The sequence below is a fragment of the Corythoichthys intestinalis genome, chromosome 9 (genome assembly GCF_030265065.1).
Source record: "Corythoichthys intestinalis isolate RoL2023-P3 chromosome 9, ASM3026506v1, whole genome shotgun sequence".
Classification (NCBI taxonomy): Eukaryota; Metazoa; Chordata; class Actinopteri; order Syngnathiformes; family Syngnathidae; genus Corythoichthys; species Corythoichthys intestinalis.
The window spans coordinates 48,962,244-48,988,680 of NC_080403.1; the positions used below are offsets into that span (position 1 = coordinate 48,962,244).

At 40.5% G+C, this 26,437-nt stretch overlaps 1 protein-coding gene across 3 annotated transcripts in view; it reads left to right on the plus strand.

The window, feature by feature from the left end:
• The window catches only part of LOC130922251 (synaptotagmin-2-like), a 57,279-nt gene that overhangs the window by 14,830 nt on the left and 16,012 nt on the right, over positions 1-26,437 (plus strand). For 2 of the 3 annotated variants that reach the window (XM_057846900.1, XM_057846902.1), the window contains exons 2-3: positions 22,930-23,159; positions 23,238-23,398. In XM_057846900.1, the coding sequence (XP_057702883.1) occupies positions 22,958-23,159; positions 23,238-23,398 (363 nt within the window). In that variant the 5' untranslated portion in view covers positions 22,930-22,957. Of the gene's footprint in view, positions 1-7,412; positions 7,541-22,929; positions 23,160-23,237; positions 23,399-26,437 lie in introns of those variants that run through there. The other variant, XM_057846901.1, reaches the window with a different exon arrangement.

A 26,437-nucleotide genomic window follows, 5' to 3' on the forward strand; every position in this document is an offset into this window, starting at 1 on the left:
TTTTAAATGTTTTTTTTTGTGTTTGTTTATGTGTTTTTTTTTCTTTGGCTTAATATGATTATGTAAGGGGTTATTGTATAGTGTCATTATTACAAAAGTTCATATCGATAACTTTGTGCTCAGAAAAAAATACGATTGTTTAAAAAAAATGTGAGCAGTTACTCATGATGTTCCTCATTACTTGAGTATTCTTTTCACTAAATACTTTTTTACTTGGACTTAAGTATATTTTTGGATGACGACTTTTATATGAGTAATATTATTTTGAAATAACGCTACTCTTACTTGAGTAAAATTTTTGGCTACTCTCCCCACCTCTGGTCCTGGCTCTCAAAAATACCGTAATTTCCTGAATATAAGGCGCACCCGTGTATAATGCGCACCCCAAATTTACTTGTAAAATCTAGGGAAAATTATTGTACCCGTTTATAACGCACACCCCTAATTTTAGCACCAATGAATAGAAGAATACAAGAAAACAGAGCTCGTGTACAGATACAGAAATGTCATTTTACTGAATGGTGAAACACAGCACAAGCATAGCATATTGGTAGTTCAAAACATTTCCGTAAACTGACAATATTTACGGTAATAATATGATTAGACAACTTCTCCAAATTACCAGAATCTAGGAGAAAACTAAACACATGTGACTTTTCTTTTAAAGGCTGCTGTATAACTTGCTCGTTTCATAATGATGAATAAATGTTTCTTCCATGGATTGATACGGTAAAATGAAAGTGAGAACGTAAGTTGGAAATCCGAGCGCGCTCATCGCTGTCGACACGACAGTAACAATAGGAACTATTGTTATTTGGGTTTGAGTTTCCCGAGGGACAGATATAGTTGACGGACACACACAGGAAGTCTGTTGTTACGTTTGTTATAGTCCAACTTGTGGAGCTGCAATAAACGTTGACTCAAATGAATTCAAGAAACTAAATTCTGTGCTTTATGAAGAGTGAAAAAATTTAACAGAATTTAACACAGATGAAATCATTCGGCTGATCAGAGTGAAGTATTACCAAAACAAAATGGTGACGTCCCGTACCGTAATGGTCGGCAACGGATCGCCGCACACGATTCTTCAACACAACGTGGCTGTGTCAATAAAAAAAAAATTGGTTTATATGTATATGTATATATTTCTGTCTCCATCCTAGTACCCGTTTATAGTGCGCACCATGATTTTACAAGTTGATTTTGGGGGTAAAAAGTGCGCGTTATATTCGGGAAATTACGGTAGTCCCAATCTCAGCCTTGACTTTAGCTCTTTAAACCTAGACCAGTCCTGACACTAGACTAGACAGCAAGTCCCCAGAGTGTAATGTTTAAATAGACCGAATCCTAGTCCTGGCCTGGAATTTGGATCTTTGCATTTACTTCGAAAAACTACATAAAAAGTGACAACAACAAAACAAGTTTTAAATTCAACGAAACAGAAGAATGAAGACAGAAAGTCAAGTATCGATCCCGTAACACTGGTATCGGTAACAATATCAACAATGATACATGATATCAACAAACACAGACTGTTCCTCCAAGTTTTTTTTAAATGATACCCAATGAGGTTCGATTTGGACTATTGTAGCGAAAGTAGTGAAGGCGGCAGGAAGACTTTTTGGCCCAAGTGCCTCGTAGACTCTCGCTGTGTTGCTCCCCTGCATTGCAGCACAGAGGGTGCAGTCTTTTTACACATCCTGCAGCCTCACACACACACACACACCTTCTGTCTTCGCAATCTGGAGCTGTGATATCCCCACTTGTCCTACGGCCTTTATCAATGTGCTGCTGGTGGAGGAGGTGGCAGGGAGGAAGCTTGACTCTCAGTAGCTTTTAGGAAGGGTTAGCTGCAGGTCAGTATCCCAGAATACATTGCACTTCCAATAGACACCCCCAAATCTACCTTGTTTGTGAGCGGTGACGCTGCAACTTCCGTTCAACTCAAAGTAAAGTTCAACACTCTGTTATCATGCTTTTGTGTTGAAAGCAGTTCTTCAGTTGTTCAACTTGTAGTATTCTATAGCATCACAGATGCTAGTTCCTTTTACATCAAAGTTGTCCAAAAATATGGCCCCCGGTCCAAATGCGGCCCACTGTCAAGTTTTTATTGGCCCACAGCAGCAATATGGCCTGTACAAAAAGCATAAATTCAGCCCAAATTGTGTGGCACTTCTAATCTTTAACACTAGGGAGAGCTAGTTACTTAAAGAGTGGTTCTCAATAACCTTAAGAGTCAAAATCTGACAGGTTAAAATTAACGTATAAAACTGTATAGAATTTCAGCCCTGTATCATTTATTTATTCAACAGAAATAAATTTAGATTTAAAAAATATATTTCAATGTGATAAACTGAATTAATAAATCTTGGCTGTTATTTTCTTGACTTTTACGTACGTTGTCGCTGGACATCTTGTCTTTGTTCTGCAATGTTTGTTTCAGTAGTGTAAATATAAATATATATATTTTGCAATATACTTATAACTATGGAGTTTTTGTTGCTTGTAGCCCTTAACTCATTCACTGCCATTGACAGTTATAGACATTAAATCTATTTCAACTGTGAAGGTTGGCATTGAGTGATCATCTTTCACTGCCATTGACGGCAATAGATGTCCAATCCATTTTGACTAAGAGGTCTGGCAGCGATTTGATACATTGAACTATTTGATACATTGTGATACAAAGATGAGATTTCTAAGAATTGCTCGCTTTCAGCAGATTTGCTGATTGTGATATTTTCTCCGAAATGAGATGCTTCTCGTACAGTGTCAAAATGAAATATAATGTCCTCTAGTGACAGTCTTTGTAATTTATCAAAAATTCGAGCTATTTTCTGATTAGGAAGAATAAACTCTCACCTCAGAAACTTTCACTTCAATGTTTGCATACCAAAGTTGTGTTTGAATCTGATTTTTTAAGGGGAACTTAACAATTATTACAGAACGTAAAGTGCCCGTGACAGCATAAAAAAATGTGAATTAGAATCATATTTTGAGATAATTCGACTATATACAACAACTTGGCAAAGCGCAGATGAAGAGAAATTAGTCTTTTAATCTGAAGTTTAGCCCCGCCTGTCATTATAGTGCTCCAGCGTCCCCAGCTGGATGATGACGTCGGAAGGGGTAAAGATTTCATCTGATTTAGAATCCAGCCCATTGAGGGGGAAGATTCTGAATGAGGAAAATGCCACAGAGAGCAGCAAAATGTCATGATTGTTTCAATCTCCCCAATATTTTTACTGGATATCATAAGTATTTTCCCCAGTTGCTAAACAAATAATATGGTCATGACAAATAACAGTCTTGTGCTAAATGGCATATGAAATATTCAAAGTGCAATACTCAGTATGACAGGGCAAAATTACTGCATCATGGTCAAAACTGCCAACTTCTTCCTCTCCCGATCTGTATTTTATGCCATCGGAGTTAGTCAGGCTTTTGTCATTTCCCTGCCCCGGCTTTGGAGAGGGAGGAAAGAACGTAAACAGAACAGGAGGCGTGACAGCTAGCCGACATCCTAACCCGAACCGAGCAGCTTTTCCAAGTCTTATTCTCGCCTTTCGAAAACGAAACATCACACAACTACCCGGACTCATGTCACACAGGGCGGCGGGGTTGATGGTCTTCACCGATCGGTCAGCCCATGGCGGCGAGTGAGTTACAACTCGTCGTTCTGTGCTGGCAGAGAGGGAAATGAATGCCGAAATGAGCGCATTTTCGGTGGACAAACCGGCCGACGTCGGTACGTGGGGCTGCCCGAGCCCAAGCCAAGGATAGTGTTCAACTGCCCACACGAAGAGGACCGAGGGGGTGGAAGTGACTATGGTGGTCGGCCGACTGGCCATCTCGGTGGACAGGAAGCATTGTCACCCACAAAATGCAAGCCACCTCCTTATTATAACGTGTGCCATGATCCAAGTATTTGACATAATATAAAACACGTAGTTTACTCACTTCCTCGTCGGTCCAATGGTCCCACAGTTGTCGGACTTGTTTTGCCCATTATCCGAGTTGAACAGGAACTTTTTGAAACCCAAAAAGGCTCACACGCCTCTCCCTGGTGCAGCAACAAAAGCCTGCAGCTCATTGGGCTGGCGTGATGCGAAAAATAAATGAAATAATCCGCAAAATCAGCTGAATCCGCAGTCGTTCTGCATACTGTAGTATTGACTGTATACTGAAGGTCATTAGCCCGCTGACGTCACATTCCTATTCTTCGTCAATCCAGGAAGTTACTCATTTTCATGGCGCGGGACTCAAAAAATTGAACAAATATATCGATCGCTTCCACACACATCCACCCTTATGTTGCTCGTTTGAGCGGACTTAAAAATGGGTGGTGGCGCCAAATTCCCATAAATGAGGATCAGGAGTTCATTCATTTGAATAAAGGATGGTTAAATTATTAATGGTACTTTTAAGTGATTCCCATTTTTCCCCTCATATTTTATCATTTTGAATTTCCTCACATTTGAAGGAGAAAATTTGCAATTACTTTGTCAATTAATCGTATTTTAAATATCTTTACAGTTTTCAGAATTACATCAAAAGCCCTATAAGAACACCCGAAATTCATTTTGGGATTTTTTTGTATGTACGGGGTGTTCCAAAATGTTTCACCCCATTTCGTATCCCAATAATTTTGACAATTTTCATTGGAATTACCTCTTTTCAGGTTAAGAAATGCTGTCCACTTTAAAAGAAAAGGCATTTTAGAGTATGCTCGGACTCAGTCACCGAAGACAGTGCAGCGTACCTTCTTCACAAATTTGCAAAGAAGGCACCAACTACAAAACAAATTAGGACTTGGCACCAAAAATTTCAAGAAATTTTCTGCAAGTTTGGCACACGCTCGAATATTGACTTGACGTATGCAAAGTCACGGGCGGCGCTCATATTGAACATTTATGAAAATCTGTCATTAAACCAACAAATATTTGTACTTTTCTTTGTACATTTCACCAATAAAACTTATGACCTTCAACATGAAGTGTATTTAGTTTCATTAAGATCCATCAAGTAGTTTCCGAGATATGGGCATATAGAATGGGGTCTACCATTTTGGAACACCCTGTATACAGTGGGCCAATAAGTATTTAGTCGACCACTAATTGTGCAAGTTCTCCCACTTGAAAATATTAGAGAGGCCTGTAATCGTTAACATGGGTAAACCTCAACCATGAGAGACAGAGGGTGGGAAAAAAAACAGGAAATCACACTGTTTGATTTTAAATAATTTATTTGCAAATCATGGTGGAAAATATGTATTTGTTCAAAACCAAAAGTTCATCTCAATACTTTGTTATGTAACCTTTGTTGGCAATAACGGAGGCCAAACATTTTCTGTAACTCTTCAAAAGCTTTTCACACACTGTTGCTGGTATTTTGGCCCATTCCTCCATGCAGATCTCCTCTAGAGCAGTGATGTTTTGGGGCTGTCGTTGGGCAACACGGACTTTCAACTCCCTCCACAGATTTTCTATGGGTTGAGATCTGGAGACTGGCTAGGCCATTCCAGGACCTGGAAATGCTTCTTACGAAGCCACTCCTTTGTTGCCCTGGCTGTGTGTTTAGGATCATTGTCATGCTGAAAGACCCAGCCATGTCTCATCTTCAATGCCCTTGCTGATGGAAGGAGATTTTCACTCAAAATCTCTCGATACATGGCCCCACTCATTCTTTCCTTTGCACAGATCAGTCGTCCTGGTCCCTTTGCAGAAAAACAGCCCCAAAGCATGATCTTTCCACCCCCATGCTTCACAGTGGGTATGGTGTTCTTCGGATGCAATTCAGTATTCTTCCAAACACGAGAACCTGTGTTTCTACCAAAAATTTCTATTTTGGCTTCATCTGACCATAACACATTCTCCCAGTCCTCTTCTGGATCATCCAAATGCTCTCTGGCGAACCACAGACAGGCCTGGATGTGTACTTTCTTCAGTAGGGGGACACGTCTGGCAGTACATGATTTGAATCCCTGGCGGCGCATTGTGTTACTGATAGTAGCCTTTGTTACTGTGGTCCCAGCTCTCTGTAGGTCATTCACTAGGTCCCCCTGTGTGGTTCTGGGATTTTTGCTCACCGTTCTTGTTATCATTTTGACGCCACGGGGTGAGAGCTTGCATGGATCCCCAGATCAAGGGAGATTATCAGTGGTTTTGTATGTCTTCCATTTTCTTATAATTGCTACCACAGTTGATTTCTTTACACCAAGCGTTTTACCTATTGCATTTTCAGTCTTCCCAGCCTGGTGCAGGTCTACAACTTTGTCTGTGGTGTCCTTCGACAGCTATTTGGTCTTGGCCATAGTGGAGTTTGGAGTGTGACTGACTGACTGACATTGTGGACAGGTGTCTTTTATACCAATAATGAGTTAAAACAAGTGCCATTAATACAGGTAACGAGTGGAGCCTCGTTAGACCCCGTTAGAAGAAGTTAGACCTTTGACAGCCAGAAATCTTGCTTTTTGTCGGTGACCAAAACTTATTTTCCACTCTAATTTGGAAATAAATTATTTCAAAATCAAACAATGTGATTTTCAGTTTTTTTTTTCCACATTATGTCTCTCATGGTCTAGGTTTACCCATGTTGACAATTACAGGCCTCTCTAATCTTTTTCAAGTTGGAGAACTTGCACTTGGTGGTTGACTAAATACTTATTTGTCCCACTGTACATCAAAAGCCCTATAAGAACACCCGAAATTCATTTTAGGATTTTTTTTTTTTTTTTAATCTATATGTCTTTTTGTGGCAGAATGGCTCACATATTGAAGAATATGACTGGTTTTGAAAAAGCGCCTGTATGATTATTTGTCTCTATTGTCAGTCCAAAGTGTACTCTGCATCTATCACACAATAGTCAGCTTTGTATCATTGATGACTCTAAATTGCCCTCAGGCATTATTAATGTCAGAGTCCATAGTTGTTTGTCAATATGTGACTTGCAATTAGCCGGTGACCAATCCAGGGTGTTATCCCCACCTAAATTCCTGACCCTAATTAAAACAAGACACAGAAAATGATGTAAGGAGGGGGCAACTTCCTGTTGACATTCCTGCGTCGACTGCTGACCAATCACAAATGAAACCCACCGCACGTGTTCTGTCATGACGCATTCTGGCACAGTTGTTAAAACGCGGCAAGTTTGCGACCCCATCAACTTAATGAGCTTGTCCTTTAGTCAGCAAGCTATGAGCACATGAATGTCATTTCCAGGCATTATTGATCCTCCTGAACAAAAAGAATGACATGCTGCATTGTGTGTGAAGCGCATCCCAATGAGGCCCAGTGTTAAAGTGAGGTAAAAGGGAGTCGCAGAGCACTAGGTGTGTGTGTAAGGGGATGGTGAGTGTTGGAGGAAGCTGACGGAGAGGAAGGGGTGGGGGTGTGTTGCTGCAGTAAAGCCAAGTGCGAGAGGAGACTGCAGTCTCTGCTTTTGGAAGGAATCCGACTATGTTGGGGAACAAGTGAAGCCCAAGACTAGTGGGGACAGGAGTGAGGGGGGCGGACACCATCGTCATACAGTATTTAACTGGTGAGTTTGATCAACACATTGATGTATTTTCTCGTTCTAATCTGACCAATTTCCACTCAGCTTTTATCCAACCAGACAAGTCAACTTATGGAAGTTGAAGCTTACCTTCTATTATTTAGCTGATTGACCTCCTTCTATGTCTTTAAAATGTTTTGCTATATTCATATATTAGAAGTGTGATTGCGATTGAAAACTTTTATCCTCATGCCCATACATTTTGGTTGCAGTCATAATGATGTGACACTGGGCAGCGAGGCAATTACTGCTCCGCAGATTGGTTGGCTCGCTCGCCAGGGGTTGCGGGCAATTGGCTTGCTGAAGGCTGACAGGCACTTTCAGGATTGCTTAGCAACAAAAATGAAAGGCCGGCCGGCGGGCAGCGGCGCCAACAGATGCCGCACGTGTGATGGTATCACATGTTCATCAATTAGTGCTGGTTAGCATATAAGAGTGCAAGTGTCATCAAAATGAGCTGGCCGATCAGCATCCTCGAGAATCTTCTTTATCTGTCTGCGAAATGGGGGTGTGTCTAGCAACACAATACGAAAATTCTCCTAAACAACGTCACAACAAAGCGCCAACGATAACATTCGTAGATTTATACATATTCCTAAACATCTACCAGATTTGCACTTTGCCAATTCTTGTTCTTGTCCTCATTGGCCAGCTAGCTAGCTTCTGCTAGCTTATGCTGGCTTTCGTGTTTGGGGATAGGGTTACACTAGGGCAGTACTTCTCAAATAGTGGGGCGATGTCAGGGGTGGCGCGTGTGACCTCGGGGAACTTTTTTTTTTTTTTTTTTGCCGTACTAGAATAAAGTGTACTTGCACATCCACTCAGTGGGTGGCAGTGGCGCTGTCATTTGCAAAGTGCGCGCAGTATTTTTGAAGTAAGCAAGAGCACACGGATTTACGGAAGACACTCATGAAGAGCTGTGCGCTGTTTTCGAAAGCCATTTTCCGGCCGGACTCACGCAGCGACCCACTGTCTTCTCCGGTTCTCACGTGTCCGCCCGAGAAGTGCCATTTTCGGCTTCGGATCGTCACGACGACCGCCTTCACCTACGGTTGTCCCTCGACTGCCGAGAATGCGCTTTTTTCGGGCCGTTTGCCTTTTGGCTTTGACATTTAATACAGTGGTAGACGAGGAAAGACCACTGTTTACTGTGTCTAAAAATGATTATAGAGGACAGCCGGAAGCCAAATCAATTCAGACGCCACTTAAAGACATTAGACCCCAATCTCATTGATAAGCCGCTTGGTTGTTTTTCAGCAAAAACGTGCCGAATATTGCCAACAATTGTCCCGCTTTGTCAATGTGATATCAGTAAACCAGTGAGCACTGTTAGCATGCTCAGTGCAAAATAACCCCACATCATTGCAAACTGGAGGTGATACTGGGAGCAGCGAAAATAAAAACTGTCCTTCTGTCCAAAGACACCTTTTTTTCTTCTTCTTCTATCAGTTTTGTTTTTTCGGTCAAATTTTTTGGCATATTGTCCTCATGAGTTAATGTTTCTAATCAATTTGAATTTGTTATTATTAACTGATTTTATTTTTCAGTATCAAATGGTCAAAAATGTACCTTGAGTGTATTTTTACAGTTTGGATGTGACTTTTGTTTTTTGTTTTTATTTCAGTCAAATTGATGCGCGCTAAGTCTTTTCTGTTACAAACAAAACAATGTTAATAAAGTTATACTTTATAAGTTGATCTCTTATTTTCTCTAATAGAAAAAAAGGATACAATGTGAGGCGGAGGCGTACTTATAATAGTAATATTATAGACAAATGATACTATTTACAGTCGCGGCAGAGTTTGGGGGGGGGGGCGCGAAACATTTACGTCTTCCTTGGGGGGGCGTAACAGAAAATAATTGAGAAGCACTGCACTAGGGTGACCATATTTTGATTTCCAAAAAAGAGGACACTCAGCCCGGCCTCAAGATACTTGAATTTTACTTTAAGTTCACTCAAAGATGCCTATATCACTTTAATATATTTAAAGTGTGCCCCCTTACTCTGGATGGAAAAATGCAGTTTGAAAAAAAAAAAATATATATATATATATATATATATATATATATACACATATTATATATATATATATATATATATATATATATATATATATATATATATATATATATATATATATATATATATATATATATATATATATATATATATATATATATATATATATATATATATATATATATGATATACAATGCAGACCCACGGAAATGTAGTCCAGTCAATACACATACACACAGTAGGCTATGTGCCAACTAAACATTTATAAATTACTAACACTACAATTGTCCTTGACAAATTGTTATTCCCATTTAATTGATAGTCTCATTCAATGTTCTAGATTGCACACAAACAATAACCAAAATAAACTGACAAACTATTCAACCAGCATGTTTCCAAACGTAGCAGATGAAAAACTACGTTTCCCATAATGCCTAGCGCGGTTTATCTTACTGATAGCTAGCTGAGGCAAAAATCAAACTTTGCTATAAAAGTTTACAATCATCGGCAGCGCAACGATGCGACACCTAACAAGATTTTACAGTCAAAGCTCCGACAGAAGTCAACAGTTGCCATTATATACGTATTTATCGTAAAAACTTAACAACTGGGCAGGCGTTGTGGCCAAATCGTCAACCCAGTAGATGGCGGTAATGCCTCATGATAGGGGTAAACTGCCAACAAAAACAAGAAGAACTTCTACTTCCCTCCATTCTCGTAGGAGCCATGTCAACTGCTGCCACCCAGCGGTCGGAGGGATTCTCTTCAAATTGGTCCCGTGAAAAATCATAAAAAACGGACATTTTTATGAATTTATAAAATCCGCCCGGATGACGAGGATACTACGTGAAAGTAGGACTTGTCCGGGGAAAAGAGGCCGTTTGGTCACCCTAGGTTACACACTTGGCCAGCTATAGACCATTTGTCAGTGACGCCTTACAAGTGATGCCCCCATTTTTAGGCGCGCCCTTCAAGGACGTAGGTTTGCATCGGGACAGTGGGGACATAACACCACCAACTTTTCAGGATACTAGAATTGTCCCCACCAACTTTTAAGCCACCTTATTTGCATTATGACTTCAGTTTTATGGGTAATTTAGATTGTCTTCCCATATGTTGTAAGTATAGAATAGACTCTACCATTATAAAGTGAATTGCTTTCATTATGTTCAGACTTCTATTTATCGCTTTTCACTTACTGAATGTGCCGGTCAATTTTATCCGCCTCAAACCCACGTTTGATTGGCTGATGAATTGATCTCCCGCCACACACGGACAGAAATACAACATTCCGCCTCCTCCACGCTGCCACCAGAGGGAATGCATCCCTCACCATTTTACAATACTTTTGGACTTTTTGGATATTTTTTTGTAAGGGTTAATTGATTCCAAATTAAGTGGAAATATGGGTTACGTCGCCAGTGTAGGAACGGAACTCCTTCGTAACCCGGGGACTACCTCTACACATTTTTATATTAAAAGACTGTTCGGTAGCAAAACAATATACGGTGTATTTTCCCCATACACATAATTTCAAACAAGTTTTTTTTTTTTTTTTTTTTGCTAGCATAGTTATTGCACTATATTTCACACTAGTCATATCCATAACTGGTAAAATTGTAACCGAGTCAAGAGCCACAAGCAATTTGCCTTAAGATGACGGCGGATCCTGAAGTACTCACTCAGCATTCCAACTCGTTAGCAGTTTTAATGACGCTCAATGTCAAAATGCTTTATGACTCTACTGTAAATGTGCAGTATTGGAACCTTTTCCTTTTAGCCACACGCTGAGCTGAATCATTATCCAATCCAACTACAGTATTAAAAGACAAAAGAAGCAATTACCGTAATTGTCGGACAATAAGGCGCACCTGACTATAAGCCGCCTCGCATCAAATTTGACATGAAAACGACATTTGTTGATAGATAAGCCGCACTGGTCTATAGGCAGCAGCTGTCCTCACTGTATTATGGGATATTTACACCAAAATATATGAACCGGTAACACTTTATTTGACAGCAGCATCATATGAACGTCATAAGACCAAATGAACCACCATAAAGCTTTGAACCAATTGGCCGCTAAGCTTCATTGCTTCAAGAAGCTTAATTTGGCCATCACTGCTCCCTTGGGGGAGACAGTCAAACTCTGCTGCCACCTGCTGCCAACACTGTCGTCATCCAACATGCCTCAGAGCATGCATTGCAGAGCGACATGTAAATAACAATCAAAATTCATGTAATGTGCTATTCCTTCAGTTACTGTTCCAGTTGCTTCATTAATTGCTAGTTATGGTATTTAGTAGGGTTGTTCCGATCATGTTTTTTTTTGCTCCCGATCCGATTCCGATCGTTTTAGTTTGAGTATCTGCCGATCCCGATATTTCCCGATCCGATTGCTTTTTTTTTCTTCTCCCGATTCAATTCCAATCATTCCCGATAATTTTTCCCAATCATATACATTTTGGCAATGCATTAATAAAAAAATGAATAAAACTCGGACGAATATATACATTCAACATACAGTACATAAGTACTGTATTTGTTTATTATGACAATAAATCCTCAAGATGGCATTTAAATTATTAACATTCTTTCTGTGAGAGGGATCCACGAATAGAAAGAGTTGTAATTCCTAAAGGATAAATATGACTTTGTATATTGTGACTAAATATTGCCATCTAGTGTATTTGTTGAGCTTTCAGTAAATGATACTGTAGCCATTTAACTGTTCTGCCCAAATGCATGATGGGAAGTGCAACCATGACTGTGCGTAGTGGCACCAATTGATATATCTTCTCTGCGTTGGGAAATAACATAGGGTGTTAAGAAAAAGATCAACTACTAACTTTCTTCCCAACATTGCTTCCCACAATATTTCTAATTGTTGAGAGAGGGATTTTAAGGCGTTAGCCAATTACAAAAAGGCTCTAAAGACTGCTAAAATTCACTCTACTCATTTTACGCTGCCTTTTAGCTCTATATATAGGTAAAGCGGCGCCATTATAGATTGCACGCGACAATGCGTGAATGGGTCGCATGCGTTAATTGCGGTAAATATCTTAACGTGATTAATTTATAAAAAAATAATTACCGCCGTTAACGCGATAAATTTGATAGCCCTACTTTAAGCCAAAACTAAAGACTCTGGATGAGTGTAAGACATTTTTTCTGTAACGTTAAATACATTTAGAAAACAACTTAATCTAAAAAAATATATATTTAAAAAAGGCATGTTCGATATTTTTTTGCCGATTCCGATACTTTGAAAATGACGTGATCGGATCTTTAGTATTTAGTAACCTTTATTCGACAATGGTGCCACAAGACTGTCATCAGACCATAGGCGGATCTACTATTCAGGCGAAGTAGACGATCGCCTTAGGCCCCCAACCAGTAGGGGGCCCCCAACCAGCTTCCCTTGCCCCAACGAGCAACGGCTTGGGCCACCGGAGCCAGTAGTACCCCCAACTATTCGTCATCTATAATTATGTCAGCATACCAAACAAACAAATAACAAAACAAAAAAGAAAGACATTTGAATGCTGCATTTATATTATCTCTCCCCCCCCACACACGACAATGGACTGTTCCACGACGACGGACAGAGTATCAGTCGCTTAGCTTCATTTAGCATCATTTAGCTCCGCTTAGCTGTTCGTTAGCTTCACTTAGCTCTCCCGCGGTTTTCACGCAACTAAGCTCGCTATTTTTACAGCTCACTTGCTACTTTGCACGTGGGCTATCGTTTATTTCGAAAACATGAGCGAACGTGCTCTCCATGAGAGCCAAAGTGCAGTGAGGGAGAGGTTGAGAACGGGCCTCTAATGCCTCTTTTAACTTTCTTCTTCACGCCGAACATAAAATACACGACAGCACACCCTATGGCAAAGCAATGTAGTGCAGTTCCAATCAGTCATACAATAACACCCAACAGCTGGTTAACAGCAAAAGCACGTCAAGTTTGTCATATAAATAATGATTTCTGGAGTTAATCCCACATACTTCAGAATTAATATAATAATATTTTGAGTAAATACTACAGAATACAGATTCTACACTAAGAATAGCTTTTAAATGACGCTCTTCATGACGAATATGATAGGTAATGAATAACTATTATAATTACTAGACTACTATTATATATAGTAGTGTACTATAATAATATTGCTAGAATTTTTTTTAAATAATTGTTTTGAATTATGTTGGAAAGGCAAAGTCAGTGTTCTGAATCTGTTTACTTTCCATTCTTTTGCACTAGTAAATACTATCAGCATTTAACCTCATTGTTCTTTTGTGATTAATTAATGTTATTTACATGATTAGTTGTACTTTAATAAAGAATTTAAGTGTTCCATAATAGTTTTGTGAATTAATAAGCATCAACAAAAATTTCATTGCTAAATTAGTAAAAAAAAAGAAAATTATTAGATTCGACGATTAATCGTAAAACTAGCCCAAGACCCAATCTTCGGGCTGATGACGTTAGGTTATCTTGAAGAATTTGAAGGTAATCCTCCTTCTTCATTATCCCATTTACTCTCTGTAAAGCACCAGTTCCATTGGCAGCAAAACAGCCCCACAGCATAATACTACCACCACCGTGCTTGACGGTAGGCATGGTGTACTTGGGGTTAAAGGCCTCACCTTTTCTCCTCCAAACATATTGCTGGGCATTGTGGCCAAACAGCTCGATTTTTGTTTCGTCTGACCACAGAACTAAACTCCAGAAGGTCATATCTTTGTCCATGTGATCAGCAGCAAACTTCAGTCGAGCCTTAAGGTGTCAATGGAGATGCAAAACACGCTTGACTGTGGACACTGACACCTGTGTTCCGGCAGCTTCTAATTCTTGGCAGATCTGCTTTTTGGTGATTCTCGGTTGAATCTTCACCATCCTGATCAATTTTCTCTCAGCAGCAGGTGATAGCTTGCGTTTTCTTCCTGATCGTGGCAGGGACAAAACAGTGCCATGCACTTTATACTTACATACAATTGTTTGCACTGTTGCTCTTGGGACCTGCAGCTGCTTTGAAATGGCTCCAAGTGACTTTCCTGACTTGTTCAAGTCAATGATTCGCTTTTTCAGATCCATGTATGTATATTTTTGACCCAGCAGATTTGATCACTTTTTCTGTTAACCCATAATAAAGTCATAAAAGAACCAAACTTCATGAATGTTTTTTGTGACAAAGAAGTATCTGTTCCAAACACTCTATCGGAGAAAAATCAGAGTCGTAGAAATAACTGGAAACTCAAGAGAGCCATGACATTACGTTCTGTGTATGTAAAGCTTGTAAAGCAATAAAACTGCAACGAAAATAAATGAAATGAACAAAAAACATATTTTTATAACGGGTCAAAATGATCTATTATTATTATTTATTATTTTAGAGAAAAAAATATTTATAAAAATGATTTTTTTTTTCTTTCATTGAACATTCTTTTTTTTTTTTTTTTTTTTTTTTTTTTTTTTTTTTTGATTGAAGCAACTTTTTGGGGGATTGAATGATTTCGACTCAAATTTCCTACCCATAAATAGCCCAAACACAAAAAGGATTGCTTCAATCAAAGAAAACTTTTTCAATGAAAATTTAAGTGTTCAAATGCAAATTTTTCAATCTCAAATATTTTTTTGCATTCAAAAACTTTTTTCTATGATTGAAATTTTTCTTTTTTTGATTGAAGTGATTTTTCTTTTTGAAAATCTATATTTTTTTGAAGCAACTTATTTTTTGATTGAACGGTAAAGAGAAAAAATGTCCGAGCCAAAATGTGGCCCAAACACAAATCAACATTACTTCAATCAAAAAGTTGCTTCAATTAAAAAAAAAAAAAAAAAAAAAAAAAAACGACTTCAATTTAAAATAAATAAATAAATAAATATGTCCAAGAAAAATAGCTTCCATGTGCATTTTTTGACTTTTTTTTGAGTTTCAAATTTATTTTTGCCCTCAAACACATTTTTTTTTTTTTATTGAAGCAACTTTTTTGGTTGAAAATATATATTTTGATTGAAGCAACTTTTTTTTTAATTGAAGCAACTTTTTTTTGATTGAATAGGGGATACAATTTTTGACTGGGGTAACTACATTGGCACGACACCGGCGGGCGTACCAAATTCAATGGATGACGATCTTGGCGAAAAGTATTGCCGAAGCAGCCTGATTTAGAATTCCGCGCAAGAATGATGGGAAACAAAAAACACTCATTGTCCACTTATTATTCTAAATATTCTTGTAAGTTAATTGTATTGCTAACACTGCGTTTTGGGGTCATCAACATATTGTGTCCCCCCCCGCCCCAAAAGTCAAAAATGCATGCCTATGAGTTTGAATCACTCATGTGGAAAACTCATTTTGCACTTGGAGAAACCAGTCAGATGACAGATTTGTGCAAATGTTGTCTTCTTATGTTCAGGGACGCATAACGTCAGGCACTGTCTTGACTAAAGTCGATTTTGGACTGATTTTGTAGAGTTCAGTAACATTCAGCCCTCCCTTTACACAACCTTATTCGTGCGGCAGCTGGGAAATCAACCCTTGGCACCAAAACTCCTCAAGGACACTGCGATGATTCAAGTGCCGAGTTCTTCTATTTACACGACAGTCGTTTTATTCAACTTATTCGCAGCGCTAGCTAGCCATGAAGAAAAGGCTCAAATAAAAGTAAATGGCCGCCCTCCCTCCCTCTTACTATCCTCACCTGCCCCGGAGGATTCTTTAATTCCATCTTGAGTCAGACTCATCCATCTCTTCAAGATCATTATGCTCAGAGAAGCTGTGACTTTTGTCCATTTGTCACTTGGACAGTAAGTCCTCGCATCATCGGATGTAACGGATGAGTTTGCGTTTATGCCGATTGAGAGTGGGCACTTGTGCACAGCAACGATATCTGTTTAATCCATCTCGGACTATTTGTTGTACAAGCAGCATCTTTATTGACCTTTAGCTCACTCTTTCTGGGATAGTTTATTTTATGTCTGGAGAGGAACCAATTAGGTTAACAAATGTCCATCCATTGGTACAGCAATAGTCGTTCATTTCTAATACTTTCCTAAAATTCTGTTACACAAATCCCAAAACAAACTGCCTTGTCAACTGACTCATTTCCTAAATTTAACTGTGGAGACATTGAATTTTAACAAGGGTTGCTCCGATCATGTTTTTTTGCTCCCGATCCGATCCCGATCGTTTTAGTTTGAGTATCTGCCGATCCCGATATTTCCCGATACGATTGCTTTTTTTTTTGCTCCCGATTCAATTGCAATCATTCCCGATAATTTTTCCCGAACATATACATTTTGGCAATGCATTTGTTTATTATGACAATAAATCCTCAAGATGGCATTTACATTATTAACATTCTTTCTGTGAGAGGGATCCATGGATAGAAAGACTTGTGACTTTGCATATTGTGACTAAATATTGCCATCTAGTGTATTTGTTGAGCTTTCAGTAAATGATACTGCAGCCATGCCCCAATGCATGATGGGAAGTGGAACCATGATGGGAAGTGGAACCATGACTGTGCGTCGTGCTACCAATGGATATATCTTCTCTGCTTTTGGGAAATAACTTAAGACAAAGCTCAATTGCTACCTAGCTTCCCCACATTGCTTCCCATGATACTTCTAATCATAGGAAGTGGGATTGATTGCAAAGCTTTAGCCAATTGAAGAAAGGCTCCAAAGGCTGTCTAAATTCACTCTACTCATTTTGCGCTGCCTTTTATCTCTCTATATAGGTAGAACGGCGTCATTACAGATTGAGCACGACAATGAGTGAGAGAGTCGTGCGGCGCATACATTATTAGCGTTAAATATTTTAACATGACACATTTTTTAATAAATTAATTGCCGCCGTTATCCGGATATTTTTGATAGCCCTACCTTAAGTCTAAACTAAAGACTCTGGATGAGTGTAACATACAGTATTATTTCTGTTACGTTAAATACAATTAGAAAACAATTTGATTAAAAAAAAAAAATGTATATAAATATATATATATATATATATATTTAAAAAAAGGCATGGCCGATATTTTTTTGCCGATTCCGATTCTTTGAAAATGACGTGATCGGACCCGATCGATCGGGACATCTCTAATTTTAACCACAACTTTTAAATGTTTAAACTCTTGAAGTAAACCTTTATCTGCTAACTCTAAACCCAACCACATAATCCTTTAACTCCCAACCACAACCTTAAGATCTAAACCTTTAACTCATAAGCGAAGTTTGACTTTTGTGGCGGGGGGCAAAATATGTTGATGACCCTGAAACGCAGTGTCAGCAATAAAATTAACTAACAAGATATATACTCGGATATTAGCTTAGCCGATGCTCACACATACAGGCTTCCCAGCTCTGTGTGTCTGCGTGTGTGAGCACGGTGAGCGCGCACATTTTTCTGTCTTACCTAGTGGAGAAGTAGACGCGGCATCCATTATGACTGAATATTTTAGCCAGGAATATACTGGACTGTCTCAGGAAATTAGAATACACAATATTCTAATTTCTTGAGACAGTCAGGAAATTAGAATATTGTGTATTCTAATTTCCTGAGACAGTCCAGTATATTCCTGGCTAAAATATTCAGTCATAATGGATGCCGCGTCTACTTCTCCACTAGGTAAGACAGAAAAATGTGCGCGCTCACCTCTCAAAAAATTAGAATATTGTGTATTCTAATTTTCTGAGACAGTCCAGTATACTGTATAATACTTTGTTGAAAAAAAGCATTTTTTTCCCATCATTTTTGAGGCAAATTCTTTTTTTTTTTTTTTTTTAACCTGTCCTGTTCAGCTGTTTGACACGGAGAATGGAAGTCTAAGTGTCCGGTTGGTCTGAGGAGTTTTAATGTTTCACATTAGAGTATGACATACTCCCATTGTGATCATTAAACATACCTTGTTTATTAAGACAAAGCAGCTAACAGGAAGGGGTTATGGGGGAACAGAAGAAAAGGAAAGAAACACAAGAAAAGAAAGAAAAGAAACACAAACAACAACAAGAAATACATTGAACGCCTACTCTAACTACAAATATGTTGGTGCTATCGTCAGCTGGATGTATATCCGGTTGACACCATTTGGGGGGGCCTGTTGTCCAGGGAAAGAAGGGAGGGGTTCTATAAGATATGTTATTGGGATGGGTGGAGTGTACACAAATCAGCTCTGTGATCCAGAAACCAGTAATCGTTTGAATCCCTTGTGAGTGTAAGCCTGTTGGCAACCGACCCTACGCTGCCTCATCGCCAATCCCAGCACCGAGGCCACCCACCCAAGCGCGCCCAATAACATCCAGCAGTGCACGAGCCCCATCAAACGTGCAACAGCCATGCAGACGAGAGGAGACGCCGCGCAGGTGCCACCCCAGGACCACGGCCCCCACCCAGCCAGCCCGCTGACGGAGGGCGGGTGGGGGGGATGAGCCAGTGCAGCCCATTGCTCCTCCCGCAGCCCAGAAAAGGGGCCACTGTCACCCCCCAGGGATCCAGAGTGGTCCCCCGGGACACCCGCGCCCCTATCAACCGGCCTTCAGGGATGGGAAGAGGAGACGCACCACCAACCACACGCCCACCCCCGTCCGCCCACCCGAGCCACAGCGGCAGCCCTCCAACCGGCATGGGACACCACGGGACCCCCAACAGCCCACCAAACCCAGGGCAGGGCAGGGTAACCCACTGGAGCAGGTGACACCCAGCCGACACACCGGCGTCCGGCCAGCAACCAGCAACGAAGCGCAGGGCAGATATCCAGGCAGAGAAGAGAGGGGAGGGCGGAAGCAGGAGAGCACCGAGGAGCCACCCCGGGGCGACACGAGTTCGAAACCCCGACCTCCTCCCACTCCCGCAGCCGGCAGCCCAGGCAGAGGGGAGTCCGCGCCCTGGGAGCCACGCCGTAGTGAAAAAGTGTGGGACCCACCTACCACCCTATTACTGTGGCTGGCAGGTCCCCGGCTGGCACCCATTACTCACCACCATGATGGGATTGTGTGGGGAGGGTAGTGCAATGTATGCATTAAAATAGGACGCGAATTCTAAATCAGGCCGCTCAGGACAGCTCTGCTTTTGGCCAAGATCGTCGTCCATTGAATATGGTACGCCTGGCGGTGGCTCAGTTGAACAATTAACGTCTTCAGTTGGGCAAACTGAAACTCCCCTCACCATTTTGCCGATTCTCTCCAGTTTTTCATGGTCTACATCTTCAATCCTTGGTTCTCGCTCAGTAGTTTTTGTCGATTTTTATGTATAAAATTACATATATACATCTTACATCTTCTGTCCCCAGGTGGTTTTGGCTAGAGCAAATGACCGTCTCTACGGTGCTAGTCACATGATCTGTTCGAAAAATAATTTTGACCCATTATAGGCATTTTTTTTTGTTCATTTTATTCATTTTTGTTTTTTGTTTTCTTGTTTTACAACTTTTATAGACAACATTTTACCGGCAAAGTCTTACTTTTAAATTCATATATAGGAAAGTTAATTATGTGCAATGAAATTGTCGGCCACCAGAGGGGGCTATGCCTCCCGGCCCCACTTAATCTCCGCGTATGCTCTAACTCCTTTTCAACTCTATAACAGTAATGCTACTCTCACCTCAGACTTAAAACTTAAACATCTAACTGTAACACCAACTCTAACCTTGATGCTAAAGTTTTTCAAACTTCATATATTATACTGTTCACATCAAAGCAAGAACCCTACTGAGTATGAATAAGGTGAGCACACATCAGATAAGTAGTCACCTTCTACCATTGTTCGCTCTTAATATTCCAAAGAGCACCGGATAATCGGAGAAACTAGTTACTATATTATCGGGTAGTTGCTAATATCATCCAATAAAAGCATTTTAATTTTGATATCGGATAATATCGACATCGGTTTTGGCCCAATATGCATGTTGCCTTCAAAGTGAATGTAGAAGCCTTCTGCCTTTGTACAAGGGCTGGTCACAGCTTAACACAGCTGGTATGCTTATTGACCATTAGATAGCTCCAAAATAAGATGCCTGGGATTTGTTATGTGAGCCGACATTCATGGTGCAAAAATTAAATGGACAATACATGATTGCAAATTAGTGAATTATAAACTCATTATATACCTCATTCACTGTACTGAAGCTGTATGCCTTTGTTGTTATTTTGAGCCAGAAGCACTTTGCGAGCAGAAGTGGATAGAGTTGTCAAAAAAATGTACTCACGTAAGAGTAGCGTTACTTCTAAATAAAATTACTCAAGTAAAAGTAAAGGTAGTCATCCAAAAATTCACTCAAGTAGAAGTAAAAAAGTATTCGTTGAAAAGAATACTCAAGTCATTAGTACCATTGTAAGTAAATGCTTACAATGTTCCATTTTAAAAAACTAATGGGATATTTTTTTTCTCAGCACAACTTCATCTATATGAACTATTATACTGTAAAATAACTTATTACATGACCATATTAGGTCAAAAAGATGACACGAAAATCATCGACAACACTATGGAACATCGGCCATCCAAAGAGTGCCCTCTAGTGGAGAAAAAACACTGGTACCTTTGATTGTTATAACGGAATGATGTGGCTATTGTTGCGACGTCTCATTGGTGACGGCCACTGTCGGCATCTCTGGCAAAAATAAAGTCACTATGTAGAAAGAGGAAAAATGTAACAACTCCAGTGTAGCCCAAATACCAGAGTAAGTGTTTCTTCTTTAAAAAATGTACCCAAGTAAAAGTAAAAAGTATTGCATGGTAAAACTACTCTAAGAAGTACATTTTTCTCAAAAAGTTACTTTAGTGAATGTAACGAAGTAAATGTAACTCGTTACTACCCACCTCTGTGTGTGCACCATACATGATATGGCAGTGTCTTGTTGACACTTTGCACTTGCACTTGATCCAAAAACCTAATGTTTGCACTAATTTGACTTCACCAATTAATATAGTGGTGAAATATAGGCACTTTTTCCATTGATTCAGTTGAAGTTGCTCTCTTATTTTTCACAGAATGTTTATTGGAAAACCTTGAAGTTGTTACATTTATCATTATTAAAGCATCCAGTGGGGCATCACAATACAATTAGCCATAATATGTTAAGTCCACGACTGCATACAGTACGTCGTTTTGATATCATATCGGATTTTTGGAGTTGGGCAATATCAGGATATCGGTTATAGGTTAAAAAGTCATGTTAGAATGACTCTAGGAAAACCAGGACTGTTCGGTCCCTGTACGACAGGTGCAAGAGTATGGTCCGCATTGCCGGCAGTAAATTGAATTGGTTCCCAGTGAGGGTTGGACTCCGCCAAGGCTACCCTTTGTCCCCAATTCTGTTCCTAATTTTTATGGACAGAATTTTTAGACACAGCCGAAGCGTTGAGGGTGTCCGATTTGGTGGCCTCAGCATTGCATCTCTGCTGTTTGCAGAGGATGTGGTGCTGCTGGCGTCATCAAGCCGTGACCTCCAACTCTCACTGGAGCGGTTCGCAGTCAAGTGTGAAGCGGTTGGGATGAAGATCAGCACTTTCAAATCCGAGACCATGGTCCTCAGTCGGAAAAGGGTGGCGTGCCCTCTCCGGGTCGGGGATGAGATCCTGCCCCAAGTGGAAGAGTTTAAGTATCTTGGGGTCTTATTCATGAGTGAGGGTAGGAGGGAACGGGAGATCGACAGGCAGATCGGTGCAGCGTCTGCAGTAATGCGGACTCTGCACTGGTCCTTCGTGGTAAAGAAGGAGCTGAGCTGAAAGGCGAAGCTCTCGATTTACCAGTCCATCTACATTCATGCCCTCACCTATGGTCACGAGCTGTGGGTCGTGACCAAAACGATCCCGGATACAAGCGGCCAAAATTAGTTTCCTCCGCAGGGTGTCAGGGCTCTCCCTTAGAGATGAGGTGAGAAGGTCAGTCATTTGGGAGGGACTTGGCATCAAGCCGCTACTCCTTCGCGTTGAGAGGAGCCAGCTGAAGTGGCTCGGGCATCTGGTTCGAATGCCTCCTAGACACCTCCCTGGAGAGGTGTTCCGGGCACGTCCCACAGGGGGGAGGCCCCGGGGACGACCCAGAACACGCTGGAGAGACTCTGTCTCTCGGCTGACCTAGGAACGCATTTGGATCCCGCCGGAGGAGCTCGTTGAAGTGGCTGGGGAGAGGGAAGTCTGGACTTCCCTGCTCAAGCTGCTGCCCCCGCGACCTGATCCCAGATTAAGTGGTACATGATGGATGCATGGATGGATGGATGGATGCATGCATGTAAGAAAAATGTCAAATTTGGTAAGTGAGGACCCCAATTAGGTGACAAGAGTCCACTTTGTAAGGATTTTTGACATCACTCCAAATGTTCTAATATTTTTTCTGCTTCATCTTTCAGGGACGCCACCACCTCGTCTCCTTTGGCAATGAAGTTCAATCTGTTCAGGAAGCCGCAGCCGGTAGCTGCAGCCGAGCCCACCGGAGCCACCACAACTGCCAGCATGGCCCCTACCCCGGCCGCCATCTCCACGGTGGCCGAAAGCTCCGGCAACAACACGGAGATCAGCAAGAATGACATGTTTGAGGAGATCAAGAGCAAATTCTTGAATGAAATTGACAAAATCCCATGTGAGTGAGTGATGCTTCTGTGTTAAGTACAACTGTTACGCAACGTGTTTTAATTGACATTTTTCTTGGTTTCGTTAGTACCTCCGTGGGCTCTGATCGCCATTGCGGTGGTGGCGGCTTTGTTGGTGCTCACCTGCTGCTTCTGCATCATCAAGAAGTGCTGTTGCAAGAAGAAGAAAAACAAGAAGGGCAAAAAGGGCAAGGATGGATTCAATATGAAGAACATGGAGGGTGGTGAGGTAGGAGACCTCCGAGTGTCTTCCTAAACCTAAACTCAACCCCAACCCTCACCCCAATCTTTGACCCACGAATCTCAACACAATTTTAAAAAATTTTTAACCTTTACTCCCTAATTGGAATATCAACCAGCCCTCTAGCTATCACCATCAATGGTAGCAAATGAAATAAACATTGCTTTTACCCCTGAAATGTAACTAACTCCAACCTTTTAACTGTAATTGTATATCTCTAAACATCTAGACAGCTATAATATAGATAGCAACTGAATGAATTATATCAGTCATTATGGACGTAGAATTGAGAGGAGCCAAATGAAGTGGTTTGGACATCTCTCCAGGATGCTTCCTGGATACGTCCATGGTAAGGAAGCTCGAGGGATGAGACAGGACACATTCCCGGTTTGCCTCGGAAAATCTCGGGATCCCCCTAGGAAGAGCTGGGCGAAGTGGTTGGGGAGAGGTATTTCTGGACCTCCCAGATGAAGATGCAGCCCTCGCAACCAAACTTTAGATGAAACAGAAAAAGATGGATGGAGAGATCTTGAAGAAGAAAAAAGTCTGTTCTTAAATGAATAGGAGATGACAACACACAATTCATGACAAAGTAAAATAGGAATTATAAATACAACATGCGACAAAGTATATAATTAAATGAGAACAAAAAAAAAAAACCCGGAAAGAATCATTTCAGAAAGTCCAACACTGAATAAACATGTATAATTATTGATGATTAGGTATATGAATATGTATTCCCTGAATGTGACACAAGTTTTGTAACTTTTTTGACAGGCTTCATAAATTTACAACAGGGCCAAGAAAGAAAAGTGGTCTTTAGTACATGCCAAAATGGCTTTTGGCATTATGGCATTTTTTTGTTATACGCCAAAATAGCTTTTGGCATGAGACATTTTTTTTTGACATATGATTTTTAGACATATGGCATTTTTTTGTATGGGGTAAAATTGCTTTTGGCATATGGCATTTTTTTGGCATATGGCAAAATGGCTTATGGCATATGGCAGTTTTTTATATATGGCAAAATGGTTTTGATGTATGGCATTTTATTTTGGTATATGGCCTTTTTGGGGGTCATATGGCAAAATGGCTTTTAACAGTTTTTCTGGTATTTGGCAAAATGGCTTTTGGCAGTTTTTCTGGTATATGGCAAAATAGCTTTTGGCATATGGCAGATTTTTTTGACATATTACATTCTTGCAGGCCATGTACAGTGCCTTGCAAAAGTATTCGGCCCCCTTGAATCTTGCAACCTTTCGCCACATTTCAGGCTTCAAACATAAAGATATGAAATTTAATTTTTTTGTCAAGAATCAACAACAAGTGGGACACAATCGTGAAGTGGAACAACATTTATTGGATAATTTAAACTTTTTTAACAAATAAAAAACTGAAAAGTGGGGCGTGCAATATTATTCGGCCCCTTTACTTTCAGTGCAGCAAACTCACTCCAGAAGTTCAGTGAGGATCTCTGAATGATCCGATGTTGTCCTAAATGACCGATGATGATAAATAGAATCCACCTGTGTGTAATCAAGTCTCCGTATAAATGCACCTGCTCTGTGATAGTCTCAGGGTTCTGTTTAAAGTGCAGAGAGCATTATGAAAACCAAGGAACACACCAGGCAGGTCCGAGATACTGTTGTGGAGAAGTTTAAAGCCGGATTTGGATACAAAAAGATTTCCCAAGCTTTAAACATCTCAAGGAGCACTCTGCAAGCCATCATATTGAAATGGAAGGAGCATCAGACCACTGCAAATCTACCAAGACCCGGCCGTCCTTCCAAACTTTCTTCTCAAACAAGGAGAAAACTGATCAGAGATGCAGCCAAGAGGCCCATGATCACTCTGGATGAACTGCAGAGATCTACAGCTGAGGTGGAGAGTCTGTCCATAGGACAACAATCAGTCGTACACTGCACAAATCTGGCCTTTATGGAAGAGTGGCAAGAAGAAAGCCATTTCTCAAAGATATCCATAAAAAGTCTCGTTTAAAGTTTGCCACAAGCCACCTGGGAGACACACCAAACATGTGGAAGAATGTGCTCTGGTCAGATGAAACCAAAATTGAACTTTTTTGCCACAATGCAAAACGATATATTTGGCGTAAAAGCAACACAGCTCATCACCCTGAACACACCATCCCCACTGTCAAACATGGTGGTGGCAGCATCATGGTTTGGGCCTGCTTTTCTTCAGCAGGGACAGGGAAGATGGTTAAAATTGACGGGAAGATGGATGCAGCCAAATACAGGAACATTCTGGAAGAAAACCTGTTGGTATCTGCACAAGACCTGAGACTGGGACGGAGATTTATCTCCCAACAGGACAATGATCCAAAACATAAAGCCAAATCTACAATGGAATGGTTCAAAAATAAACGTATCCAGGTGTTAGAATGGCCAAGTCAAAGTCCAGACCTGAATGCAATCGAGAATCTGTGGAAAGAGCTGAAGACTGCTGTTCACAAACACTCTTCATCCAACCTCACTGAGCTCGAGCTGTTTTGCAAGGAAGAATGGGCAAGAATGTCAGTCTCTCGATGTGCAAAACTGATAGAAACATACCCCAAGCGACTTGCAGCTGTAATTGGAGCAAAAGGTGGCGCTGCAAAGTATTAACGCAAGGGGGCCGAATAATATTGCACACCCCACTTTTCAGTTTTTTATTTGTTAAAATAGTTTAAATTATCTAATACATTTTGTTCCACTTCACGATTGTGTCCCACTTGTTGTTGATTCTTGACAAAAAATTAAAATTTTATATCTTTATGTTTGAAGCCTGAAATGTGGCGAAAGGTTGCAAGATTCAAGGGGGCCGAATACTTTTGCAAGGCACTGTACATCCATGCCTTTGAAGGCCATGCACATCCAGATTTTCCATTCATATTAAATGGCAGAAAAACGTGTGGTTGTGATTTTTGACCATACACTTACCATTACAGCGCATTGACATTCAACTGGCACCTAATTAAGGCGATGACAATGACAGCCAAACAAAAAAAAAGCCATATCTAAGAAAAAC